Source organism: Anopheles funestus (genome assembly GCF_943734845.2).
Source record: "Anopheles funestus chromosome X unlocalized genomic scaffold, idAnoFuneDA-416_04 X_unloc_20, whole genome shotgun sequence".
NCBI lineage: Eukaryota > Metazoa > Arthropoda > Insecta > Diptera > Culicidae > Anopheles > Anopheles funestus.
Genome location: NW_026045144.1, coordinates 92,428 through 115,000, shown reverse-complemented (window position 1 = coordinate 115,000; position 22,573 = coordinate 92,428). Strand labels below are relative to the sequence as shown.

General features: G+C 37.7%; 1 protein-coding gene across 50 annotated transcripts; it reads left to right on the top strand.

The window, feature by feature from the left end:
• The first annotated feature begins 2,591 nt into the window (after nt 1-2,591).
• LOC125773067 (uncharacterized) lies at nt 2,592-13,017 on the top strand. Of its 50 annotated transcripts, none has more exons than XM_049444254.1 (7): nt 2,592-4,486; nt 5,054-5,242; nt 5,809-5,997; nt 6,565-7,131; nt 7,321-7,887; nt 8,267-8,835; nt 9,404-13,017. In XM_049444254.1, the coding sequence occupies exons 1-6, from the start codon at nt 3,224-3,226 to the stop codon at nt 8,585-8,587; spliced, it is 3,096 nt and encodes a 1,031-aa protein (XP_049300211.1). In that variant the 5' UTR covers nt 2,592-3,223; the 3' UTR covers nt 8,588-8,835; nt 9,404-13,017. The 50 variants fall into 50 exon arrangements, with proteins under 50 accessions (XP_049300211.1, XP_049300207.1, XP_049300201.1 ...); XM_049444250.1 differs by having other exon boundaries at nt 5,054-5,431; nt 8,267-8,645; nt 10,349-13,017; XM_049444244.1 differs by having other exon boundaries at nt 5,054-5,431; nt 10,159-13,017.
• Nucleotides 13,018-22,573: the final 9,556 nt, after the last annotated feature.

Genomic DNA, 22,573 nt, shown 5'->3' with positions numbered 1-22,573 from the left:
TCTTTCGGGAAGGGACCGTCTCGGTCGCAAGCTGCTCCGGTCCCCAAACAACCTGCGACAAATGATAGGAAATGCCGACATCAATACGTGTTCAGTTTGGTTTATCGCTCATAGGTCTTTTTGACCATCGATCCCTGATTATAACTCTCAATTAAACAGTCAGGAGAGTAAGGCATGCCCATCGATATCTCATCGACAGGCGATACCGCAAGAACGGCCAACGACACATCAGGTGATCGATTATTGCTACGACTTTTGCTTAATCGTTTCCACTCCTTAGAGAAAGAAACCCCCGGGGACCGTCTCGGTCGCAAGCTGCTCCGGTCCCTAAACAACCTGCGACAAATGATAGGAAATGCCGACATCAATATGTGTTCAGTTTGGTTTATCGCTCATTGGTCTGTTTGACCATCGATCCCTGATTAAACTCTCAGTAATCCAGTCGGGAGAGTAAGGCATGCCCATCGATATCTCATCGACAGGCGATACCGCTTGAACGGCCAACGACACATCAGAGGATCGTATCTTGCTACAACTTTTGCTTAATCGTTTCTTCTCCTTGGAGAAAGAAACCCCCGGGGACCGTCTCGGCCGCAAGCTGCTCCGGTCCCTAAACAACCTGCGGCATCAAATGATAGGAAAAGCCGACATCAATACGTGTTCAGTTTGGTTTATCGCTCATTGGTCTTGTTTGACCATCGATCCCTGATTAATACTCTCAATTAGAAGGTCGGTAGAGTAAGGCATGCCCATCGATATCTCATCGACAGGCGATACCGCATGAACGGCCAACGACACATCAGAGGATCGTATCTTGCTACAACTCTTGCTTAATAGTTTCCACTCCTTGGAGAAAGAAACCCCCGGGGACCGTCTCGGCCGCAAGTTGCTCCGGTCCCTAAACAACCTGCGGCATCAAATGATAGGAAAAGCCGACATCAATACGTGTTCAGTTTGGTTTATCGCTCATAGGTCTGTTTGACCATCGATCCTAGAATTCAACTTTCGAGTAAGGCATGCCCGTCGATATCTCATCGATAGGCGATACCGGTAGAACGGCCAACGACACACATCTAGGATCGCATTTACTCTTCCTTGGATGGATAACCAATACCCTAGGACCGTTTCATCGCGAGCTGCTCCGGTCCTCAAACAACTCGCGAACCACCGATAGGATGATATTAGGAATGGCCGACTTTCATCCTTTAACTCTCAGTTCTGCTTACCAAAACATAGGTACTTGGACCTTAAAGACCACTATATGTTCCCCGATCGGGGGCAATCGGAACGTCTATCCATCATCAACATCGTTTCACTCATTCCGAACCACCAAATTGGACAGACAGTACCATATTCACCAACCGATTGCTTCAACTTCGCAAACTGTATGGTAAGTTCTACTAATTTCACATCTTACCATCGACTAATAGTGCATAAATCCACTTGGAAATCACTTTTCCTTGGTCCTCGGACCTTCTACGACAACGTCCAACAAATATCCGAAGTCGTTTCCCAACTTAGACCAAGCATTTCGTATCTTTACTTCTAATCGATTTTTTCTCTCATAATTGACGATCAAAATCTAAAAACCACATTTTGAGCCAGAAGCAGTCGTCCGATCGTCCTGGGGGTAGTCTCAATCGATTTAGAAGGGCCCAATTCATAAAGATACGTACTCAGTCAAATTCATGCTTCTGGCTCACCTACCCCCTATATAGAAAACGAAAGCGTACAGGCGTGGAAAACGTGCCATTTTTCTCCATCACGGACTTTTTTTTTCTCGTTGCACCGACTCTAGTAAAAAAGTGAAATTTTTTACTAGTTACCAACTTTTGCAAATTATCATCGGATATCACTTTTCATGGTCTATAGTAAGTTCTTATCACGTTTTAGTAGTTTTTGAAAAAAAAATTTTTTTGAACTTTTCAAAATTTTTCAAAACAAAGTTTTTGTAGGCGGTTTTGTGTATGGAGGGTTACTAGTCTCGGGGTCACTGTTTGACCAAAAAACCACTATATATCATTCGAAAGGTAATTTCAAGGGCTACAAAAAATTGTTCTACGGCACCCCCCTCCGACGTCTAGTATTCGAGTTATTGGCCAAAAACCATCACTTGAGCGATTTTTCGTTCAGGGTACCCGACTCTAGTAAAAAAGTGAAATTTTTCTCGATTGACCAAGTGTTGCAAATGACCATCGGATTTCACTTTTTATGGTCTATAGTGAGTTCTGATCACGATTTGGTACTTTTTGAAAAAATTTTTTTGACGCACTTTTCAAAATTTTGCAAAACCAAAACTTTTTAGGCGGTTTTGTGTATGGAGGGTTACTAGTCTCGGGGTCACTTTTTGACCAAAAAACCACTATATATCATTCGAAAGGTAATTTCAAGGGCTACAAAAAATTGTTCTACGGCACCCCCCTCCGACGTCTAGTATTCGAGTTATTGGCCAAAAACCATCACTTGAGCGATTTTTCGTTCAGGGTACCCGACTCTAGTAAAAAAGTGAAATTTTTCTCGATTGACCAAGTGTTGCAAATGATCATCGGATTTCACTTTTTATGGTCTATAGCGAGTTCTGATCACGATTTGGTACTTTTTGAAAAAAATTTTTTGACGCACTTTTCAAAATTTTGCAAAACCAAAACTTTTTAGGCGGTTTTGTGTATGGAGGGTTACTAGTCTCGGGGTCACTTTTTGACCAAAAAACCACTATATATCATTCGAAAGGTAATTTCAAGGGCTACAAAAAATTGTTCTACGGCACCCCCCTCCGACGTCTAGTATTCGAGTTATTGAGGAAAAACAGTTTATAGTTAATTTTTCACTCGATTTTTCACCATGTATCGCACATTACTCCGGTTCTATACATTGGATCGTCTATCTTTAAGATTTTATGGGTAGTTCCAACTGTTTGCTACATTTCATCCGTACATCACAAAGCGATTCAATGTCTGTGCTAGAAGTTATTAGAGGGATAAAAAAAATTACCCTTGGCTTTGCCCCGTAAAATTTTACCCATTTTGCCACTTTGGATCCTTATAACTCGGTCATTTTCCAATGGATCTTCAATTGTAGCACATATTTGGAAAGATCTGCTCATCAGCTACCAAAAGTTATTCTACGCCGATGTGCTAAGTTGTCTGTGGAAAAAGTTATTCGAGGTACAAAGACTTAACATTTTCTCAACTTTTCCAAAAAATTCCTCATTTTGCCACTTTGGATGCTTATAACTCGGTCAGTTTCCAATGGATCTTCAATTGTAGCACATATTTGGATAGATCTGGTCATTAGCTACCAAAAGTTATTCTACGCCGATGTGCTAAGTTGTCTGTGGAAAAAGTTATTCGAGGTACAAAGACTTAACATTTTCTCAACTTTTCCAAAAAAATTCCTCATTTTGCCACTTTGGATGCTTATAACTCGGTCAGTTTCCAATGGATCTTCAATTGTAGCACATATTTGGATAGATCTGGTTATTAGCTACCAAAAGTTATTCTACGCCGATGTGCTAAGTTGTCTGTGGAAAAAGTTATTCGAGGTACAAAGACTTAACATTTTCTCAACTTTTCCAAAAAAATTCATCATTTTGCCACTTTGGATGCTTATAACTCGGTCAGTTTCCAATGGATCTTCAATTGTAGCACATATTTGGATAGATCTGGTCATTAGCTACCAAAAGTTATTCTACGCCGATGTGCTAAGTTGTCTGTGGAAAAAGTTATTCGAGGTACAAAGACTTAACATTTTCTCAACTTTTCCAAAAAAATTCCTCATTTTGCCACTTTGGATGCTTATAACTCGGTCAGTTTCCAATGGATCTTCAATTGTAGCACATATTTGGATAGATCTGGTCATTAGCTACCAAAAGTTATTCTACGCCGATGTGCTAAGTTGTCTGTGGAAAAAGTTATTCGAGGTACAAAGACTTAACATTTTCTCAACTTTTCCAAAAAAATTCCTCATTTTGCCACTTTGGATGCTTATAACTCGGTCAGTTTCCAATGGATCTTCAAATGTAGCATATATTTGGATAGATCTGGTCATTAGCTACCAAAAGTTATTCTACGCCGATGTGCTAAGTTGTCTGTGGAAAAAGTTATTCGAGGTACAAAGACTTAACATTTTCTCAACTTTTCCTAAAAAATTCCTCATTTTGCCACTTTGGATGCTTATAACTCGGTCAGTTTCCAATGGATCTTCAATTGTAGCACATATTTGGATAGATCTGGTCATTAGCTACCAAAAGTTATTCTACGCCGATGTGCTAAGTTGTCTGTGGAAAAAGTTATTCGAGGTACAAAGACTTAACATTTTCTCAACTTTTCCAAAAAAATTCCTCATTTTGCCACTTTGGATGCTTATAACTCGGTCAGTTTTCAATGGATCTTCAATTATAGCACATATTTGGATAGATCTGGTCATTAGCTACCAAAAGTTATTCTACGCCGATGTGCTAAGTTGTCTGTGGAAAAAGTTATTCGAGGTACAAAGACTTAACATTTTCTCAACTTTTCCAAAAAAATTCCTCATTTTGCCACTTTGGATGCTTATAACTCGGACAGTTTCCAATGGATCTTCAATTGTAGCACATATTTGGATAGATCTGGTCATTAGCTACCAAAAGTTATTCTACGCCGATGTGCTAAGTTGTCTGTGGAAAAAGTTATTCGAGGTACAAAGACTTAACATTTTCTCAACTTTTCCAAAAAAATTCCTCATTTTGCCACTTTGGATGCTTATAACTCGGTCAGTTTCCAATGGATCTTCAATTGTAGCACATATTTGGATAGATCTGGTCATTAGCTACCAAAAGTTATTCTACGCCGATGTGCTAAGTTGTCTGTGGAAAAAGTTATTCGAGGTACAAAGACTTAACATTTTCTCAACTTTTCCAAAAAAATTCCTCATTTTGCCACTTTGGATGCTTATAACTCGGTCAGTTTCCAATGGATCTTCAATTGTAGCACATATTTGGATAGATCTGGTCATTAGCTACCAAAAGTTATTCTACGCCGATGTGCTAAGTTGTCTGTGAAAAAAGTTATTCGAGGTACAAAGACTTAACATTTTCTCAACTTTTCCAAAAAAATTCCTCATTTTGCCACTTTGGATGCTTATAACTCGGTCAGTTTCCAATGGATCTTCAATTGTAGCACATATTTGGATAGATCTGGTCATTAGCTACCAAAAGTTATTCTACGCCGATGTGCTAAGTTGTCTGTGGAAAAAGTTATTCGAGGTACAAAGACTTAACATTTTCTCAATTTTTCCTAAAAAATTCCTCATTTTGCCACTTTGGATGCTTATAACTCGGTCAGTTTCCAATGGATCTTCAATTGTAACACAGATTTGGAAAGATCTGCTCATCAGCTACCAAAAGTTATTCTACGCCGATGTGCTAAGTTGTCTGTGGAAAAAGTTATTCGAGGTACAAAGACTTAACATTTTCTCAACTTTTCCAAAAAATTCCTCATTTTGCCACTTTGGATGCTTATAACTCGGTCAGTTTCCAATGGATCTTCAATTGTAGCACATATTTGGATAGATCTGGTCATTAGCTACCAAAAGTTATTCTACGCCGATGTGCTAAGTTGTCTGTGGAAAAAGTTATTCGAGGTACAAAGACTTAACATTTTCTCAACTTTTCCAAAAAAAATCCTCATTTTGCCACTTTGGATGCTTATAACTCGGTCAGTTTCCAATGGATCTTCAATTGTAGCACATATTTGGATAGATCTGGTCATTAGCTACCAAAAGTTATTCTACGCCGATGTGCTAAGCTGTCTGTGGAAAAAGTTATTTGAGGTACAAAGACTTAACATTTTCTCAACTTTTCCAAAAAAATTCCTCATTTTGCCACTTTGGATGCTTATAACTCGGTCAGTTTCCAATGGATCTTCAATTGTAGCACATATTTGGATAGATCTGGTCATTAGCTACCAAAAGTTATTCTACGCCGATGTGCTAAGTTGTCTGTGGAAGAAGTTATTCGAGGTACAAAGACTTAACATTTTCTCAACTTTTCCAAAAAAATTCTCATTTTGCCACTTTGGATGCTTATAACTCGGTCAGTTTCCAATGGATCTTCAATTGTAGCACATATTTGGATAGATCTGGTCATTAGCTACTAAAAGTTATTCTACGCCGATGTGCTAAGTTGTCTGTGGAAAAAGTTATTCGAGGTACAAAGACTTAACATTTTCTCAACTTTTCCAAAAAAAATTCCTCATTTTGCCACTTTGGATGCTTATAACTCGGTCAGTTTCCAATGGATCTTCAATTGTAGCACATATTTGGATAGATCTGGTCATTAGCTACCAAAAGTTATTTTACGCCGATGTGCTAAGTTGTCTGTGGAAAAAGTTATTCGAGGTACAAAGACTAAACATTTTCTCAACTTTTCCAAAAAAATTCCTCATTTTGCCACTTTGGATGCCTATAACTCGGTCAGTTTCCAATGGATCTTCAATTGTAGCACATATTTGGATAGATCTGGTAATTAGCTACCAAAAGTTATTCTACGCCGATGTGCTAAGTTGTCTGTGGAAAAAGTTATTCGAGGTGCAAAGACTTAACATTTTCTCAACTTTTCCAAAAAAATTCCTCATTTTGCCACTTTGGATCCTTATAACTCGGTCAGTTTCCAATGGATCTTCAATTGTAGCACATATTTGGATAGATCTGGTCATTAGCTACCAAAAGTTATTCTACGCCGATGTGCTAAGTTGTCTGTGGAAAAAGTTATTCGAGGTACAAAGACTTAACATTTTCTCAACTTTTCCTAAAAAATTCCTCATTTTGCCACTTTGGATGCTTATAACTCGGTCAGTTTCCAAAGGATCTTCAATTGTAACACAGATTTGGAAAGATCTGCTCATCAGCTACCAAAAGTTATTCTACGCCGATGTGCTAAGTTGTCTGTGGAAAAAGTTATTCGAGGTACAAAGACTTAAAATTTTCTCAACTTTTCCAAAAAAATTCCTCATTTTGCCACTTTGGATGCTTATAACTCGGTCAGTTTCCAATGGATCTTCAATTGTAGCACATATTTGGATAGATCTGGTCATTAGCTACCAAAAGTTATTCTACGCCGATGTGCTAAGTTGTCTGTGGAAAAAGTTATTCGAGGTACAAAGACTTAACATTTTCTCAACTTTTCCAAAAAAAATCCTCATTTTGCCACTTTGGATGCTTATAACTCGGTCAGTTTCCAATGGATCTTCAATTGTAGCACATATTTGGATAGATCTGGTCATTAGCTACCAAAAGTTATTCTACGCCGATGTGCTAAGTTGTCTGTGAAAAAAGTTATTCGAGGTACAAAGACTTAACATTTTCTCAACTTTTCCAAAAAAATTCCTCATTTTGCCACTTTGGATGCTTATAACTCGGTCAGTTTCCAATGGATCTTCAATTGTAGCACATATTTGGATAGATCTGGTCATTAGCTACCAAAAGTTATTCTACGCCGATGTGCTAAGTTGTCTGTGGAAAAAGTTATTCGAGGTACAAAGACTTAACATTTTCTCAACTTTTCCAAAAAAATTCCTCATTTTGCCACTTTGGATGCTTATAACTCGGTCAGTTTCCAATGGATCTTCAATTGTAGCACATATTTGGATAGATCTGGTCATTAGCTACCAAAAGTTATTCTACGCCGTTGTGCTAAGTTGTCTGTGGAAAAAGTTATTCGAGGTACAAAGACTTAACATTTTCTCAACTTTTCCAAAAAAATTCCTCATTTTGCCACTTTGGATGCTTATAACTCGGTCAGTTTCCAATGGATCTTCAATTGTAGCACATATTTGGATAGATCTGGTCATTAGCTACCAAAAGTTATTCTACGCCGATGTGCTAAGTTGTCTGTGGAAAAAGTTATTCGAGGTACAAAGACTTAACATTTTCTCAACTTTTCCAAAAAAAATTCCTCATTTTGCCACTTTGGATGCTTATAACTCGGTCAGTTTCCAATGGATCTTCAATTGTAGCACATATTTGGATAGATCTGGTCATTAGCTACCAAAAGTTATTCTACGCCGATGTGCTAAGTTGTCTGTGGAAAAAGTTATTCGAGGTACAAAGACTTAACATTTTCTCAACTTTTCCAAAAAAATTCCTCATTTTGCCACTTTGGATGCTTATAACTCGGTCAGTTTCCAATGGATCTTCAATTGTAGCACATATTTGGATAGATCTGGTCATTAGCTACCAAAAGTTATTCTACGCCGATGTGCTAAGTTGTCTGTGAAAAAAGTTATTCGAGGTACAAAGACCTAAAATTTTCTCAATTTTTCCTAAAAAATTCCTCATTTTGCCACTTTGGATGCTTATAACTCGGTCAGTTTCCAATGGATCTTCAATTGTAGCACATATTTGGATAGATCTGGTCATTAGCTACCAAAAGTTATTCTACGCCGATGTGCTAAGTTGTCTGTGGAAAAAGTTATTCGAGGTACAAAGACTTAACATTTTCTCAACTTTTCCAAAAAAAATTCCTCATTTTGCCACTTTGGATGCTTATAACTCGGTCAGTTTCCAATGGATCTTCAATTGTAGCACATATTTGGATAGATCTGGTCATTAGCTACCAAAAGTTATTCTAAGTCGATGTGCTAAGTTGTCTGTGGAAAAAGTTATTCGAGGTACAAAGACTTAACATTTTCTCAACTTTTCCAAAAAAAAATCCTCATTTTGCCACTTTGGATGCTTATAACTCGGTCAGTTTCCAATGGATCTTCAATTGTAACACATATTTGGATAGATCTGGTCATTAGCTACCAAAAGTTATTCTACGCCGATGTGCTAAGTTGTCTGTGGAAAAAGTTATCCGAGGTACAAAGACTTAACATTTTCTCAACTTTTCCAAAAAAAAATCCTCATTTTGCCACTTTGGATGCTTATAACTCGGTCAGTTTCCAATGGATCTTCAATTGTAACACATATTTGAATAGATCTGGTCATTAGCTACCAAAAGTTATTCTACGCCGATGTGCTAAGTTGTCTGTGGAAAAAGTTATTCGAGGTACAAAGACTTAACATTTTCTCAACTTTTCCAAAAAAATTCCTCATTTTGCCACTTTGGATGCTTATAACTCGGTCAGTTTCCAATGGATCTTCAATTGTAGCACATATTTGGATAGATCTGGTCATTAGCTACCAAAAGTTATTCTACGCCGATGTGCTAAGTTGTCTGTGGAAAAAGTTATTCGAGGTACAAAGACTTAACATTTTCTCAACTTTTCCAAAAAAATTCCTCATTTTGCCACTTTGGATGCTTATAACTCGGTCAGTTTCCAATGGATCTTCAATTGTAACACAGATTTGGATAGATCTGCTCATTAGCTACCAAAAGTTATTCTACGCCGATGTGCTAAGTTGTCTGTGGAAAAAGTTATTCGAGGTACAAAGACTTAACATTTTCTCAACTTTTCCAAAAAATTCCTCATTTTGCCACTTTGGATGCTTATTACTCGGTCAGTTTCCAATGGATCTTCAATTGTAGCACATATTTGGATAGATCTGGTAATTAGCTACCAAAAGTTATTCTACGCCGATGTGCTAAGTTGTCTGTGGAAAAAGTTATTCGAGGTACAAAGACTTAACATTTTCTCAACTTTTCCAAAAAATTCCTCATTTTGCCACTTTGGATGCTTATAACTCGGTCAGTTTCCAATGGATCTTCAATTGTAGCACAAATTTGGATAGATCTGGTCATTAGCTACCAAAAGTTATTCTACGCCGATGTGCTAAGTTGTCTGTGGAAAAAGTTATTCGAGGTACAAAGACTTAACATTTTCTCAACTTTTCCAAAAAAAATTCCTCATTTTGCCACTTTGGATGCTTATAACTCGGTCAGTTTCCAATGGATCTTCAATTGTAGCACATATTTGGATAGATCTGGTCATTAGCTACCAAAAGTTATTCTACGCCGATGTGCTAAGTTGTCTGTGGAAAAAGTTATTCGAGGTACAAAGACTTAACATTTTCTCAACTTTTCCTAAAAAATTCCTCATTTTGCCACTTTGGATCCTTATAACTCGGTCAGTTTCCAATGGATCTTCAATTGTAGCACATATTTGGATAGATCTGGTCATTAGCTACCAAAAGTTATTCTACGCCGATGTGCTAAGTTGTCTGTGGAAAAAGTTATTCGAGGTACAAAGACTTAACATTTTCTCAACTTTTCCAAAAAAAATTCCTCATTTTGCCACTTTGGATGCTTATAACTCGGTCAGTTTCCAATGGATCTTCAATTGTAGCACATATTTGGATAGATCTGGTCATTAGCTACCAAAAGTTATTCTACGCCGATGTGCTAAGTTGTCTGTGGAAAAAGTTATTCGAGGTACAAAGACTTAACATTTTCTCAACTTTTCCAAAAAAATTCCTCATTTTGCCACTTTGGATGCTTATAACTCGGTCAGTTTCCAATGGATCTTCAATTGTAGCACATATTTGGATAGATCTGGTCATTAGCTATCAAAAGTTATTCTACGCCGATGTGCTAAGTTGTCTGTGGAAAAAGTTATTCGAGGTACAAAGACTTAACATTTTCTCAACTTTTCCAAAAAAATTCCTCATTTTGCCACTTTGGATGCTTATAACTCGGTCAGTTTCCAATGGATCTTCAATTGTAGCACATATTTGGAAAGATCTGCTCATCAGCTACCAAAAGTTATTCTACGCCGATGTGCTAAGTTGTCTGTGGAAAAAGTTATTCGAAAAAGTAGCTTCTAATACTTTGAATGGCTTATACGAATTGCCTACCTTCAGGCTGATTTCTCGCGATTCGCATTTCAATTTCTATTTTTGACTATATCTCAGTCATTTACCGACCGATTTTGGATTTTCTTTGTGATTTGGATAGATCTCGATAAATGCAAGCTAAAAGTCTTCCACGACCATGTGCTCCGATGTCGGGCAAAAAAGTTATTCGCGACCTAAACTTTTTCTTTCACCTGCCATAACTCGGTCAATTTTCAACATTTTCTCGATCTTTCTTCAGAATTAGATGCGTCTTGTGACGCGCTACAAAAAGTTGTTCCACGACCATGCGCTCCGATGCCGGGCAAAAAAGTTATTCGCGGTACAAAGTTTGGTGCACCAAGTGTTGTTTTCCATACAAAATGTTCACATTTGCACCTATTCTTCGATGTAACTCGGTGAATTTTCAACATTTTTCCAAAATTTCTTCTGTTTTAGTTACATCTCGTGAAATTCTACCAAAAAGTATTCTACACCCATGTGCTCAGACGTAGGGCACAAAAGTTATTCGCGAAAAACCTCTATTTCAACCTATTTCAACCCCGTTCAACCCCGGTGCCACGTTTCAACCTATTTTTGCCCATATCTCAGTCATTTACCGACCGATTTTGGATTTTCTTTGTGATTTGGATAGATCTCGACAAATGCAAGCTAAAAGTCTTCCACGACCATGTGCTCCGATGTCGGGCAAAAAAGTTATTCGCGACCTAAGCTTTTTCTTTCACCTGCCATAACTCGGCCAATTTTCAACATTTTCTCGATCTTTCTTCAGAATTAGATGCGTCTCGTGACGCGCTACAAAAAAATGTTCCACGACCATGCGCTCCGATGCCGGGCAAAAAAGTTATTCGCGGTACAAAGTTTGGTGCACCAAGTGTTGTCTTCCATACAAAATGTTCAATGTACGGGTACCCGACTCTAGTAAAAAAGTGAAATTTTTTACTAGTTACCAACTTTTGCAAATTATCATCGGATTTCACTTTTTATGGTCTATAGTGAGTTCTGATCACGATTTGGTACTTTTTGAAAAAATTTTTTTGACGCACTTTTCAAAATTTTGCAAAACCAAAACTTTTTAGGCGGTTTTGTGTATGGAGGGTTACTAGTCTCGGGGTCACTTTTTGACCAAAAAACCACTATATATCATTCGAAAGGTAATTTCAAGGGCTACAAAAAATTGTTCTACGGCACCCCCCTCCGACGTCTAGTATTCGAGTTATTGGCCAAAAACCATCACTTGAGCGATTTTTCGTTCAGGGTACCCGACTCTAGTAAAAAAGTGAAATTTTTCTCGATTGACCAAGTGTTGCAAATGATCATCGGATTTCACTTTTTATGGTCTATAGTGAGTTCTGATCACGATTTGGTACTTTTTGAAAAAATTTTTTTGACGCACTTTTCAAAATTTTGCAAAACCAAAACTTTTTAGGCGGTTTTGTGTATGGAGGGTTACTAGTCTCGGGGTCACTTTTTGACCAAAAAACCACTATATATCATTCGAAAGGTAATTTCAAGGGCTACAAAAAATTGTTCTACGGCACCCCCCTCCGACGTCTAGTATTCGAGTTATTGGCCAAAAACCATCACTTGAGCGATTTTTCGTTCAGGGTACCCGACTCTAGTAAAAAAGTGAAATTTTTCTCGATTGACCAAGTGTTGCAAATGACCATCGGATTTCACTTTTTATGGTCTATAGTGAGTTCTGATCACGATTTGGTACTTTTTGAAAAAAATTTTTTGACGCACTTTTCAAAATTTTGCAAAACCAAAACTTTTTAGGCGGTTTTGTGTATGGAGCGTTACTAGTCTCGGGGTCACTGTTTGACCAAAAAACCACTATATATCATTCGAAAGGTAATTTCAAGGGCTACAAAAAATTGTTCTACGGCACCCCCCTCCGACGTCTAGTATTCGAGTTATTGGCCAAAAACCGCAACTATAGCGGTTTTTCGTACAGGGTACCCGACTCTAGTAAAAAAGTGAAATTTTTCTCGATTGACCAAGTGTTGCAAATGACCATCGGATTTCACTTTTTATGGTCTATAGTGAGTTCTGATCACGATTTGGTACTTTTTGAAAAAATTTTTTTGACGCACTTTTCAAAATTTTGCAAAACCAAAACTTTTTAGGCGGTTTTGTGTATGGAGCGTTACTAGTCTCGGGGTCACTGTTTGACCAAAAAACCACTATATATCATTCGAAAGGTAATTTCAAGGGCTACAAAAAATTGTTCTACGGCACCCCCCTCCGACGTCTAGTATTCGAGTTATTGGCCAAAAACCGCCACTTGAGCGATTTTTCAACCAGGGTACCCGACTCTAGTAAAAAAGTGAAATTTTTCTCGATTGACCAAGTGTTGCAAATGACCATCGGATTTCACTTTTCATGGTCTAAAGTGTGTCCTGATCACGTTTTGGTAGTTTTTGGAAAATTGGTTTTGACGAAAATTTCAAAATTTTGCAAAAAAAATTTTTTGTAGGCGCTTTTTTGTATGGAGCGTTACTAGTCTAGGGGTCACTTTTTGACCAAAAAACCACTATATATCATTCGAAAGATAATTTCAAGGGCTACAAAAAATTGTTCTACGACACCCCCGTCCGACGTCTAGTATTCGAGTTATTGGCCAAAAACCGCCACTTGAGCGATTTTTCAACCAGGGTTCCCGACTCTAGTAAAAAAGTGAAATTTTTCTCGATTGACCAAGTGTTGCAAATGACCATCGGATTTCACTTTTCATGGTCTAAAGTGTGTCCTGATCACGTTTTGGTAGTTTTTGGAAAATTGATTTTGACGAAAATTTCAAAATTTTGCAAAAAAAATTTTTTGTAGGCGCTTTTTTGTATGGAGCGTTACTAGTCTAGGGGTCACTTTTTGACCAAAAAACCACTATATATCATTCGAAAGATAATTTCAAGGGCTACAAAAAATTGTTCTACGGCACCCCCGTCCGACGTCTAGTATTCGAGTTATTGGCCAAAAACCGCCACTTGAGCGATTTTTCAACCAGGGTTCCCGACTCTAGTAAAAAAGTGAAATTTTTCTCGATTGACCAAGTGTTGCAAATGACCATCGGATTTCACTTTTCATGGTCTAAAGTGTGTTCTGATCACGTTTTGGTAGTTTTTGGAAAATTGGTTTTGTCGAAAATTTCAAAATTTTGCAAAAAAAATTTTTTGTAGGCGCTTTTTTGTATGGAGCGTTACTAGTCTAGGGGTCACTTTTTGACCAAAAAACCACTATATATCATTCGAAAGATAATTTCAAGGGCTACAAAAAATTGTTCTACGGCACCCCCGTCCGACGTCTAGTATTCGAGTTATTGGCCAAAAACCGCCACTTGAGCGATTTTTCAACCAGGGTTCCCGACTCTAGTAAAAAAGTGAAATTTTTCTCGATTGACCAAGTGTTGCAAATGACCATCGGATTTCACTTTTCATGGTCTAAAGTGTGTCCTGATCACGTTTTGGTAGTTTTTGGAAAATTGGTTTTGTCGAAAATTTCAAAATTTTGCAAAAAAAATTTTTTGTAGGCGCTTTTTTGTATGGAGCGTTACTAGTCTAGGGGTCACTTTTTGACCAAAAAACCACTATATATCATTCGAAAGATAATTTCAAGGGCTACAAAAAATTGTTCTACGGCACCCCCGTCCGACGTCTAGTATTCGAGTTATTGGCCAAAAACCGCCACTTGAGCGATTTTTCAACCAGGGTACCCGACTCTAGTAAAAAAGTGAAATTTTTCTCGATTGACCAAGTGTTGCAAATGACCATCGGATTTCACTTTTCATGGTCTAAAGTGTGTCCTGATCACGTTTTGGTAGTTTTTGGAAAATTGGTTTTGACGAAAATTTCAAAATTTTGCAAAAAAAATTTTTTGTAGGCGCTTTTTTGTATGGAGCGTTACTAGTCTAGGGGTCACTTTTTGACCAAAAAACCACTATATATCATTCGAAAGATAATTTCAAGGGCTACAAAAAATTGTTCTACGGCACCCCCGTCCGACGTCTAGTATTCGAGTTATTGGCCAAAAACCGCCACTTGAGCGATTTTTCAACCAGGGTTCCCGACTCTAGTAAAAAAGTGAAATTTTTCTCGATTGACCAAGTGTTGCAAATGACCATCGGATTTCACTTTTCATGGTCTAAAGTGTGTCCTGATCACGTTTTGGTAGTTTTTGGAAAATTGGTTTTGTCGAAAATTTCAAAATTTTGCAAAAAAAATTTTTTGTAGGCGCTTTTTTGTATGGAGCGTTACTAGTCTAGGGGTCACTTTTTGACCAAAAAACCACTATATATCATTCGAAAGATAATTTCAAGGGCTACAAAAAATTGTTCTACGACACCCCCGTCCGACGTCTAGTATTCGAGTTATTGGCCAAAAACCGCCACTTGAGCGATTTTTCGTTCAGGGTACCCGACTCTAGTAAAAAAGTGAAATTTTTCTCGATTGACCAAGTGTTGCAAATGACCATCGGATTTCACTTTTTATGGTCTATAGTGAGTTCTGATCACGATTTGGTACTTTTTGAAAAAAATTTTTTGACGCACTTTTCAAAATTTTGCAAAACCAAAACTTTTTAGGCGGTTTTGTGTATGGAGCGTTACTAGTCTCGGGGTCACTGTTTGACCAAAAAACCACTATATATCATTCGAAAGGTAATTTCAAGGGCTACAAAAAATTGTTCTACGGCACCCCCCTCCGACGTCTAGTATTCGAGTTATTGGCCAAAAACCGCAACTATAGCGGTTTTTCGTACAGGGTACCCGACTCTAGTAAAAAAGTGAAATTTTTCTCGATTGACCAAGTGTTGCAAATGACCATCGGATTTCACTTTTTATGGTCTATAGTGAGTTCTGATCACGATTTGGTACTTTTTGAAAAAAATTTTTTGACGCACTTTTCAAAATTTTGCAAAACCAAAACTTTTTAGGCGGTTTTGTGTATGGAGCGTTACTAGTCTCGGGGTCACTGTTTGACCAAAAAACCACTATATATCATTCGAAAGGTAATTTCAAGGGCTACAAAAAATTGTTCTACGGCACCCCCCTCCGACGTCTAGTATTCGAGTTATTGGCCAAAAACCGCCACTTGAGCGATTTTTCAACCAGGGTTCCCGACTCTAGTAAAAAAGTGAAATTTTTCTCGATTGACCAAGTGTTGCAAATGACCATCGGATTTCACTTTTCATGGTCTAAAGTGTGTCCTGATCACGTTTTGGTAGTTTTTGGAAAATTGGTTTTGACGAAAATTTCAAAATTTTGCAAAAAAAATTTTTTGTAGGCGCTTTTTTGTATGGAGCGTTACTAGTCTAGGGGTCACTTTTTGACCAAAAAACCACTATATATCATTCGAAAGATAATTTCAAGGGCTACAAAAAATTGTTCTACGACACCCCCGTCCGACGTCTAGTATTCGAGTTATTGGCCAAAAACCGCCACTTGAGCGATTTTTCAACCAGGGTTCCCGACTCTAGTAAAAAAGTGAAATTTTTCTCGATTGACCAAGTGTTGCAAATGACCATCGGATTTCACTTTTCATGGTCTAAAGTGTGTCCTGATCACGTTTTGGTAGTTTTTGGAAAATTGATTTTGACGAAAATTTCAAAATTTTGCAAAAAAAATTTTTTGTAGGCGCTTTTTTGTATGGAGCGTTACTAGTCTAGGGGTCACTTTTTGACCAAAAAACCACTATATATCATTCGAAAGATAATTTCAAGGGCTACAAAAAATTGTTCTACGACACCCCCGTCCGACGTCTAGTATTCGAGTTATTGGCCAAAAACCGCCACTTGAACGATTTTTCAACCAGGGTTCCCGACTCTAGTAAAAAAGTGAAATTTTTCTCGATTGACCAAGTGTTGCAAATGACCATCGGATTTCACTTTTCATGGTCTAAAGTGTGTCCTGATCACGTTTTGGTAGTTTTTGGAAAATTGGTTTTGACGAAAATTTCAAAATTTTGCAAAAAAAATTTTTTGTAGGCGCTTTTTTGTATGGAGCGTTACTAGTCTAGGGGTCACTTTTTGACCAAAAAACCACTATATATCATTCGAAAGATAATTTCAAGGGCTACAAAAAATTGTTCTACGGCACCCCCGTCCGACGTCTAGTATTCGAGTTATTGGCCAAAAACCGCCACTTGAGCGATTTTTCAACCAGGGTTCCCGACTCTAGTAAAAAAGTGAAATTTTTCTCGATTGACCAAGTGTTGCAAATGACCATCGGATTTCACTTTTCATGGTCTAAAGTGTGTTCTGATCACGTTTTGGTAGTTTTTGGAAAATTGGTTTTGTCGAAAATTTCAAAATTTTGCAAAAAAAAATTTTTGTAGGCGCTTTTTTGTATGGAGCGTTACTAGTCTAGGGGTCACTTTTTGACCAAAAAACCACTATATATCATTCGAAAGATAATTTCAAGGGCTACAAAAAATTGTTCTACGGCACCCCCGTCCGACGTCTAGTATTCGAGTTATTGGCCAAAAACCGCCACTTGAACGATTTTTCAACCAGGGTTCCCGACTCTAGTAAAAAAGTGAAATTTTTCTCGATTGACCAAGTGTTGCAAATGACCATCGGATTTCACTTTTCATGGTCTAAAGTGTGTCCTGATCACGTTTTGGTAGTTTTTGGAAAATTGGTTTTGACGAAAATTTCAAAATTTTGCAAAAAAAAATTTTTGTAGGCGCTTTTTTGTATGGAGCGTTACTAGTCTAGGGGTCACTTTTTGACCAAAAAACCACTATATATCATTCGAAAGATAATTTCAAGGGCTACAAAAAATTGTTCTACGGCACCCCCGTCCGACGTCTAGTATTCGAGTTATTGGCCAAAAACCGCCACTTGAGCGATTTTTCAACCAGGGTTCCCGACTCTAGTAAAAAAGTGAAATTTTTCTCGATTGACCAAGTGTTGCAAATGACCATCGGATTTCACTTTTCATGGTCTAAAGTGTGTTCTGATCACGTTTTGGTAGTTTTTGGAAAATTGGTTTTGTCGAAAATTTCAAAATTTTGCAAAAAAAAATTTTTGTAGGCGCTTTTTTGTATGGAGCGTTACTAGTCTAGGGGTCACTTTTTGACCAAAAAACCACTATATATCATTCGAAAGATAATTTCAAGGGCTACAAAAAATTGTTCTACGGCACCCCCGTCCGACGTCTAGTATTCGAGTTATTGGCCAAAAACCGCCACTTGAACGATTTTTCAACCAGGGTTCCCGACTCTAGTAAAAAAGTGAAATTTTTCTCGATTGACCAAGTGTTGCAAATGACCATCGGATTTCACTTTTCATGGTCTAAAGTGTGTCCTGATCACGTTTTGGTAGTTTTTGGAAAATTGGTTTTGACGAAAATTTCAAAATTTTGCAAAAAAAATTTTTTGTAGGCGCTTTTTTGTATGGAGCGTTACTAGTCTAGGGGTCACTTTTTGACCAAAAAACCACTATATATCATTCGAAAGATAATTTCAAGGGCTACAAAAAATTGTTCTACGGCACCCCCGTCCGACGTCTAGTATTCGAGTTATTGGCCAAAAACCGCCACTTGAACGATTTTTCAACCAGGGTTCCCGACTCTAGTAAAAAAGTGAAATTTTTCTCGATTGACCAAGTGTTGCAAATGACCATCGGATTTCACTTTTCATGGTCTAAAGTGTGTCCTGATCACGTTTTGGTAGTTTTTGGAAAATTGGTTTTGACGAAAATTTCAAAATTTTGCAAAAAAAATTTTTTGTAGGCGCTTTTTTGTATGGAGCGTTACTAGTCTAGGGGTCACTTTTTGACCAAAAAACCACTATATATCATTCGAAAGATAATTTCAAGGGCTACAAAAAATTGTTCTACGGCACCCCCGTCCGACGTCTAGTATTCGAGTTATTGGCCAAAAACCGCCACTTGAGCGATTTTTCAACCAGGGTTCCCGACTCTAGTAAAAAAGTGAAATTTTTCTCGATTGACCAAGTGTTGCAAATGACCATCGGATTTCACTTTTCATGGTCTAAAGTGTGTTCTGATCACGTTTTGGTAGTTTTTGGAAAATTGGTTTTGTCGAAAATTTCAAAATTTTGCAAAAAAAAATTTTTGTAGGCGCTTTTTTGTATGGAGCGTTACTAGTCTAGGGGTCACTTTTTGACCAAAAAACCACTATATATCATTCGAAAGATAATTTCAAGGGCTACAAAAAATTGTTCTACGGCACCCCCGTCCGACGTCTAGTATTCGAGTTATTGGCCAAAAACCGCCACTTGAACGATTTTTCAACCAGGGTTCCCGACTCTAGTAAAAAAGTGAAATTTTTCTCGATTGACCAAGTGTTGCAAATGACCATCGGATTTCACTTTTCATGGTCTAAAGTGTGTCCTGATCACGTTTTGGTAGTTTTTGGAAAATTGGTTTTGACGAAAATTTCAAAATTTTGCAAAAAAAATTTTTTGTAGGCGCTTTTTTGTATGGAGCGTTACTAGTCTAGGGGTCACTTTTTGACCAAAAAACCACTATATATCATTCGAAAGATAATTTCAAGGGCTACAAAAAATTGTTCTACGGCACCCCCGTCCGACGTCTAGTATTCGAGTTATTGGCCAAAAACCGCCACTTGAACGATTTTTCAACCAGGGTTCCCGACTCTAGTAAAAAAGTGAAATTTTTCTCGATTGACCAAGTGTTGCAAATGACCATCGGATTTCACTTTTCATGGTCTAAAGTGTGTCCTGATCACGTTTTGGTAGTTTTTGGAAAATTGGTTTTGACGAAAATTTCAAAATTTTGCAAAAAAAATTTTTTGTAGGCGCTTTTTTGTATGGACCGTTACTAGTCTAGGGGTCACTGTTTGACCAAAAAACCACTATATATCATTCGAAAGGTAATTTCAAGGGCTACAAAAAATTGTTCTACGGCACCCCCCTCCGACGTCTAGTATTCGAGTTATTGGCCAAAAACCGCCACTTGAACGATTTTTCAACCAGGGTTCCCGACTCTAGTAAAAAAGTGAAATTTTTCTCGATTGACCAAGTGTTGCAAATGACCATCGGATTTCACTTTTCATGGTCTAAAGTGTGTCCTGATCACGTTTTGGTAGTTTTTGGAAAATTGGTTTTGACGAAAATTTCAAAATTTTGCAAAAAAAATTTTTTGTAGGCGCTTTTTTGTATGGACCGTTACTAGTCTAGGGGTCACTGTTTGACCAAAAAACCACTATATATCATTCGAAAGGTAATTTCAAGGGCTACAAAAAATTGTTCTACGGCACCCCCCTCCGACGTCTAGTATTCGAGTTATTGGCCAAAAACCGCCACTTGAGCGATTTTTCAACCAGGGTTCCCGACTCTAGTAAAAAAGTGAAATTTTTCTCGATTGACCAAGTGTTGCAAATGACCATCGGATTTCACTTTTCATGGTCTAAAGTGTGTCCTGATCACGTTTTGGTAGTTTTTGGAAAATTGGTTTTGACGAAAATTTCAAAATTTTGCAAAAAAAATTTTTTGTAGGCGCTTTTTTGTATGGAGCGTTACTAGTCTAGGGGTCACTTTTTGACCAAAAAACCACTATATATCATTCGAAAGATAATTTCAAGGGCTACAAAAAATTGTTCTACGACACCCCCGTCCGACGTCTAGTATTCGAGTTATTGGCCAAAAACCGCCACTTGAGCGATTTTTCAACCAGGGTACCCGACTCTAGTAAAAAAGTGAAATTTTTCTCGATTGACCAAGTGTTGCAAATGACCATCGGATTTCACTTTTCATGGTCTAAAGTGTGTCCTGATCACGTTTTGGTAGTTTTTGGAAAATTGGTTTTGACGAAAATTTCAAAATTTTGCAAAAAAAATTTTTTGTAGGCGCTTTTTTGTATGGAGCGTTACTAGTCTAGGGGTCACTTTTTGACCAAAAAACCACTATATATCATTCGAAAGATAATTTCAAGGGCTACAAAAAATTGTTCTACGACACCCCCGTCCGACGTCTAGTATTCGAGTTATTGGCCAAAAACCGCCACTTGAGCGATTTTTCAACCAGGGTTCCCGACTCTAGTAAAAAAGTGAAATTTTTCTCGATTGACCAAGTGTTGCAAATGACCATCGGATTTCACTTTTCATGGTCTAAAGTGTGTCCTGATCACGTTTTGGTAGTTTTTGGAAAATTGGTTTTGACGAAAATTTCAAAATTTTGCAAAAAAAATTTTTTGTAGGCGCTTTTTTGTATGGAGCGTTACTAGTCTAGGGGTCACTTTTTGACCAAAAAACCACTATATATCATTCGAAAGATAATTTCAAGGGCTACAAAAAATTGTTCTACGGCACCCCCGTCCGACGTCTAGTATTCGAGTTATTGGCCAAAAACCGCCACTTGAGCGATTTTTCAACCAGGGTTCCCGACTCTAGTAAAAAAGTGAAATTTTTCTCGATTGACCAAGTGTTGCAAATGACCATCGGATTTCACTTTTCATGGTCTAAAGTGTGTTCTGATCACGTTTTGGTAGTTTTTGGAAAATTGGTTTTGTCGAAAATTTCAAAATTTTGCAAAAAAAATTTTTGTAGGCGCTTTTTTGTATGGAGCGTTACTAGTCTAGGGGTCACTTTTTGACCAAAAAACCACTATATATCATTCGAAAGATAATTTCAAGGGCTACAAAAAATTGTTCTACGGCACCCCCGTCCGACGTCTAGTATTCGAGTTATTGGCCAAAAACCGCCACTTGAGCGATTTTTCAACCAGGGTTCCCGACTCTAGTAAAAAAGTGAAATTTTTCTCGATTGACCAAGTGTTGCAAATGACCATCGGATTTCACTTTTCATGGTCTAAAGTGTGTCCTGATCACGTTTTGGTAGTTTTTGGAAAATTGGTTTTGTCGAAAATTTCAAAATTTTGCAAAAAAAATTTTTTGTAGGCGCTTTTTTGTATGGAGCGTTACTAGTCTAGGGGTCACTTTTTGACCAAAAAACCACTATATATCATTCGAAAGATAATTTCAAGGGCTACAAAAAATTGTTCTACGGCACCCCCGTCCGACGTCTAGTATTCGAGTTATTGGCCAAAAACCGCCACTTGAGCGATTTTTCAACCAGGGTACCCGACTCTAGTAAAAAAGTGAAATTTTTCTCGATTGACCAAGTGTTGCAAATGACCATCGGATTTCACTTTTCATGGTCTAAAGTGTGTCCTGATCACGTTTTGGTAGTTTTTGGAAAATTGGTTTTGACGAAAATTTCAAAATTTTGCAAAAAAAATTTTTTGTAGGCGCTTTTTTGTATGGAGCGTTACTAGTCTAGGGGTCACTTTTTGACCAAAAAACCACTATATATCATTCGAAAGATAATTTCAAGGGCTACAAAAAATTGTTCTACGGCACCCCCGTCCGACGTCTAGTATTCGAGTTATTGGCCAAAAACCGCCACTTGAGCGATTTTTCAACCAGGGTTCCCGACTCTAGTAAAAAAGTGAAATTTTTCTCGATTGACCAAGTGTTGCAAATGACCATCGGATTTCACTTTTCATGGTCTAAAGTGTGTTCTGATCACGTTTTGGTAGTTTTTGGAAAATTGGTTTTGTCGAAAATTTCAAAATTTTGCAAAAAAAAAATTTTTTGTAGGCGCTTTTTTGTATGGAGCGTTACTAGTCTAGGGGTCACTTTTTGACCAAAAAACCACTATATATCATTCGAAAGATAATTTCAAGGGCTACAAAAAATTGTTCTACGACACCCCCGTCCGACGTCTAGTATTCGAGTTATTGGCCAAAAACCGCCACTTGAGCGATTTTTCAACCAGGGTTCCCGACTCTAGTAAAAAAGTGAAATTTTTCTCGATTGACCAAGT